The sequence below is a fragment of the Juglans microcarpa x Juglans regia genome, chromosome 3D (genome assembly GCF_004785595.1).
Source record: "Juglans microcarpa x Juglans regia isolate MS1-56 chromosome 3D, Jm3101_v1.0, whole genome shotgun sequence".
Taxonomy (NCBI): Eukaryota; Viridiplantae; Streptophyta; class Magnoliopsida; order Fagales; family Juglandaceae; genus Juglans; species Juglans microcarpa x Juglans regia.
This window is the reverse complement of record NC_054598.1, coordinates 2,056,804-2,062,303: the sequence shown is the minus strand read 5'-3', so window position 1 is coordinate 2,062,303 and position 5,500 is coordinate 2,056,804. Positions and strand designations below refer to the sequence as shown.

The 5,500-nt window shown below is 37.0% G+C and overlaps 1 protein-coding gene across 1 annotated transcript; it reads left to right on the top strand.

Moving 5' to 3' along the window:
• The first annotated feature begins 407 nt into the window (after positions 1–407).
• Positions 408–1,133, top strand: LOC121255334 (pathogenesis-related protein 1-like). Its single transcript, XM_041155597.1, has one exon. It carries the CDS (start codon positions 472–474, stop codon positions 973–975), a length of 504 nt encoding a protein of 167 aa, XP_041011531.1. The 5' UTR covers positions 408–471; the 3' UTR covers positions 976–1,133.
• The last annotated feature ends 4,367 nt before the right edge of the window (positions 1,134–5,500 follow it).

Here is a 5,500-nt window from a genome sequence, read left to right as displayed (position 1 = left end):
GAAATTGATATTAATATACGATAACTAATAGCATTTTTTTTCTATCTCAAATTATGTGTATAATTGTATTTTTCGAATCATAGATGGTACGTACAATACGCATTATATATATATATATGAAAGATATATAAAAATTAATATCATCATTAATTATTATATATGGTACTGCGTGCAAGTGGTGTTTTACTTTTGGTCTCTTTACTTCCTCCAAAGTTTTACGCTTCCCACGTTTGAACATTCTACTAAAGATCATTAATTAACTCTTCCAAAACCCATGACATAATTTCCACAAAGTACTACTGTTGGCTAGGAATTGATAAAATTACGGAGTTTCGCGTCCCTGCCCTAACTCATTTGCATATTGCCCCAACCATTTATAATTTCCCTATATATAGTACCACTCATGCATGCTGGCTCTACCATCCTGCACTCTAACTAGCTTTTTCTTTGCATTACATACGAGGAACCAGTATGCAGGGACTCACGATCATGAGAAACATTTCCCCAGCAATGATATTTGTTTTTGTCCTGACCTTTGCCTTCGTCTATGAATCCAGCGCCCAAGATTCACCACAAGACTACGTCAACGCTCACAACGCAGCTCGATCACAGGTTCGAGTCGGACCTATTACTTGGAATGCTACCGTTGCGGCATTTGCACAGAATTATGCTAATCAACGTAAGCATGATTGCAGACTAGTGCACTCGGGTGGTCGTTACGGGGAGAATATTGCATGGAGCAGTGGTGACCTCTCGGGAACGGCTGCCGTTAACCTTTGGGTAGGAGAGAAGGCCGACTACAACTACAACTCTAACTCATGTGCTGCCGGCCGCCAGTGCGGCCACTATACTCAGGTGGTTTGGCGCAATTCTGTGCGCCTTGGCTGTGCCAAAGTCAGATGCAACAATGGCGGCACCTTCATCACTTGCAACTATGACCCCCCGGGCAACTTTGCCGGGCAGCGGCCTTACTAATTAATAATTAGAGCTTTTCGTTGCGTGTAGTTCCTGATCAAAGCAAGCATGCATGCATCTACGAGTTTAATTTTAGAGGGTGACCTTAAATAAGTCATGTAATATTGGCATCAAACTCTGAATAAATAAAGTGAAACTCGTGAAGTAATATTATATATGAGGATCAGGTCATGCATGCATCGACTTCGTTTGCATGGGCTTCCTGTTTTTTCCTGCACTTTTGGCTTCTTTTTTTCTTTTTGAGGGCGCAAGTTTGGCTTCTTCCGAACTATACATGCTGCATATTGCGACAACTTAATTAATTTATACGCCACAAATTGCTTAGTTCCTAGCTAGATCAAATTTTTACTTTCTTGTTCTTATGGAAGAGAATGGCAAACATATATAATAAAGCCATTATATTTTTTAATTGATCATGACCTTTATATGCATCGTGTTGATCATTGATTTATCACATTCCAAGTATATTTCCCAATATGCATTTCATGAAGTTCGATTATTAATGGTAATTGTTGGGGATAAGAATAGTTAGTGGCCCGCTCAATGATCAGGTGAATAACCGGATAATTAAAGCAGCTTGCTTCTTAGATAATGGCCATTGAGCTCCTTTTTAAGGGAATAACCACCAACTCTCAACTATCTAACCGATTCAATAAAATGTCACTCCGTAATATGGAAAGGGGATTGCTGAAGGGAAGAATTAATTAATTAATACTCTCACTGGTCACTCTCTCTTTAATTAAACTAGAGATATGAAAATAGTGACTAACTTAATCATCGGAGAGTCTGCAGGCCTGGTCCTTCGGGACCTGGCAGAGTCCGTCGACGATTTTCTTGTTTTCCAAAAGAAATTCAAATAACAGCCGAAAAAAAAAAGGATCATCCGATCATATTGGTGGCACTCTTCTTTAACCGGAAAATGCACTAGTAGTGATTGAATTCACAATCATGGCATCCCTTTCTGATCTATTTTATAACTCTGTAGTGTACGTGTTATTGACAATCACAGCCCTGCCGTGCCACTTGAGACAATATTATTTTCATTCCACTTAGACCATATATTATATGGTTTGACGAATACATCCTATGCAGATAACACAATCTATGTAGGATTTTAACATAATTTGTGGCCCACAATTGTAGGCTCATTGTCTTGGCTAATTGATTTGATTCCTTAAATTATGTGGAAGGCCGACGGCTATATTTAATCATGGCTATCGCCCTAGAGAGAGATATGATAGCCATAGAGAGAGATATATATAGAGAGAGAACGGCTAGCAGCCGGACGAGTGTGCAACTTTATTTTACACCCACTAATAATAATAAAACCCGTAGGAATTCTACAAAATGAAAAATGAAGCCGCATGCAACTTTATTATATAACATTCGCTCACGAGTTTTATTTCTCTACCCACAATTAATTAACTTAATTAATTCATCACTACGTGCATGCATCGAGCCTTGCTCGTCGGGTCATGACCATGCAGTAGAAGTACGTGCTGTTCAATGCGACGTTCATAATTAGGACCACCCGAGTGCACGCACGAGTTCGGAATCAACTTTAGCTGCCGTTCATGATCACTAGCATATATACTACTTCTGACTCACAGATCAGGTACTCCGACTCCCACCCTGGACGGGGCGGCTAAGTACGTTGATTTTTAGGCCATATATGATCGAGTCATCGACATTATATATCTAATTAGTTAATTCGTTGCTTGCATATTTACAACACGGTACTTAATTAATTGACCGCTAGTGTTAGCTAGGCCGGGCAGAGAATGTTGACTCTCTCTCTCTCTCTCTCTCTCTCTCTCTCTCTCTCTCTCTCTCTCTCTATATATATATATACACATATATACATATATATACATACACACACGTTTTATTACAGGATAAAAGGCGTATATAGATCACTTCTGCCATGCAAGCAAGCTAGCTAGCTAGGCAACCTAAATCACCGGCGGATTCAAGAGAGCAGATCGAGGCAAATTAACCATTTTTCCTTCATGATCTAAAATAATTAACCGGCCCGTTCAAGTACTTATATACCCAAAATATGGTTAGTAATTGTTTTGTTGAGAAAACTTGATAATTTATATATATTTAGTTATTTTTTAAAATTAAAAAAATATATATAACCCAATAAAAAATTAAATTCTTCTTAAATAAAAACTTAATTAAATTGTGGCCCCAAAAATTTTTATTATATAATAGAAAGAAACTTGAAGCATGTAATATTTGTCTATTTTCATTAGATCAGACGTTCTTTACCCTTCTTTTTTTTTTTTTTTTTTGTCTTGTAGTGATCCTAACTATATCTAACCAATCATGACACATGATAACAGCCCTACCCTGCCACTTGAAACCATATTCTTTTGTTCCACTAATAAGACCATATATATGTATGGTTTGATGAATACGCGGGGTAACACAAATTATATATGTAGGATTTTTTAACATAATTTATGGCCCTTAATTGTACGTACATAGGCTCATTGTCTTGGATAATTTATTTAATCTACTTTTGAGAGAATATTGTAGGACATAGAGATTTATGTGTTTTGGTCAAACATAGAAAAAAATTTACTTGGAGGGTTGTGATAATTTAATTCCTTAAATTATGTGGTAGGATCACGACTATATTAAATGTGCTACATATGGCCCAATCTATCCTGATCGAGAAGAAATATTCAATCTACAGCGTGCGTGATCACGGGCCTATTGGAAGGCGCGCGTTAACATGACGGTCATGAAATTCATTGGCACACATAAAAAAAAATTAAAAAAAAAAAAAGAGCAAGAAGTCTCCCGGCAAAAATATTGGAGAGAATTTGTAATCCGAAGAATTAATTATAATCCGAAGATCCCAAGGGGCCGTGATTTGTGTCACCCTTGTCGTTCTTTTCTAGACAATTTTCTTAAAAAGGATCTCATTTTGGAAAAGGAGTCCCTTCATTTGGATGTGTGCACCGCCATGATCATCTCTAGTTTTCTCCATTCTATTTAAAAGTAAAAGTATCTGGAACTTACCGCAAAGTGTTAATGCAAGTCCAAGCTGGGGGAAGTTTGTAACTTTTAAGTTGCTTAAAATGGCGACAATTGGCCGTAACTTATATAAAGTACGTAGTTAATAGAAAATTCATAATTTCTCCTTATATATATATAGCCACTCATGTAATGGCACACTTCTCATTCAGCTAGCGCCTAGGATTTTAACTTACCTTCGACACGAAATTTCAAACATGGGTTTGTCTAAATTTTCTTTCCTTCTTATTTGTCTTATGGGCTTAGCAATGGTTCCCCGGCCCTTCTCTTGCCCGAAACTCACCACAAGACTACATGATCAATGCTCACAACGCTGCTCGAAAACAAGTTGGTGTCCAAAATATGACGTGTATTAAGGAAGTAGAGAAGGGCCAAATTAAATCTGTCAAGACAGATGCCCACAATCGTGCACAAAGCAAAAACATCACAGCAGCCACAGCAGATATCACGCATGCACAGCAGACAAGATGGAAGCACAGCAGAGACAAAACACTCACAGAAATAGTGAATCTTCTAGAATTGTAAATATAGGACAGTTGTCAAATAACCCTATGTAATTATGTTAGCAGCAATACTTGTCTACATATAGATTGTAAATTCACGAAAGGAGATATGAAAAACAGAGAATGAATTCATTACATCTTCTCCTGGTATTGTATCAAACACTTGATATACATTCTGGAAACTTATTTCATTATAGTATCGAGAGCCTATTAAGACCAACGTCTTTTTTTCTTTTTTCTTTTTACACAGCCATATGGCTTCTGATGAGTCTTCTCCTATCTCTACTACACAAAATCCATCTCCAAATCCCATCCCCACCATATTCAGCTCTGCAAGTAATTTTGATCTTTGCTTCGTGACAGGTGAGGAATTAATTAGACTATTTTGATAATTTCATTTGTCAAAAATAATGTAAAGTGATCAGAATATTTCATATTTTATACTGAATTAATGCTAGAAGCTGGTTCTTTTCCATCTATTTTATCCTATATCGGTTAATTATTTCGTTCTTTTTTTCCATGGCTCTCACGGCCGCTCGATCACTTGCAGAGCCCTTTTATCGTCCAGTGCATGTATTTTGAATTAATAGTACTACATATTGTAGTAAGTTCTCTGCACACAATCAGGCAAATTTAGTATAGACAACGTTCAATATCCCAAGATATCAATCAATTACTGGACTAATTACAGACAAAAAGGAGTACGGATAAATAAAAAGAAATCCTTTTCAATCGACTTAAAATGCGGATGTCATATATTTAGATTTATATAGAACGATGCAAACGTGGGTTAAAAATGACACGCTCTTCATGTGCATCTAAATGAGAACCTTTAAAATTCCTGGAGTGAACCCTGATCATAACGAGGTAGCTGATCAAATGTCATGTTGCATATAGCACGATTATATGGATAGTGGGGAAGTAAAAGCACAAGTATATGTTCCATATAGCTGAACTGTCATGTGGATCATGTT

Excerpts from the sequence above, each read along its gene's own strand:
- LOC121255334 (XM_041155597.1), top strand. The coding sequence starts at position 472 with ATGCAGGGACTCACGATCATGAGAAACATTTCCCCAGCAATGATATTT.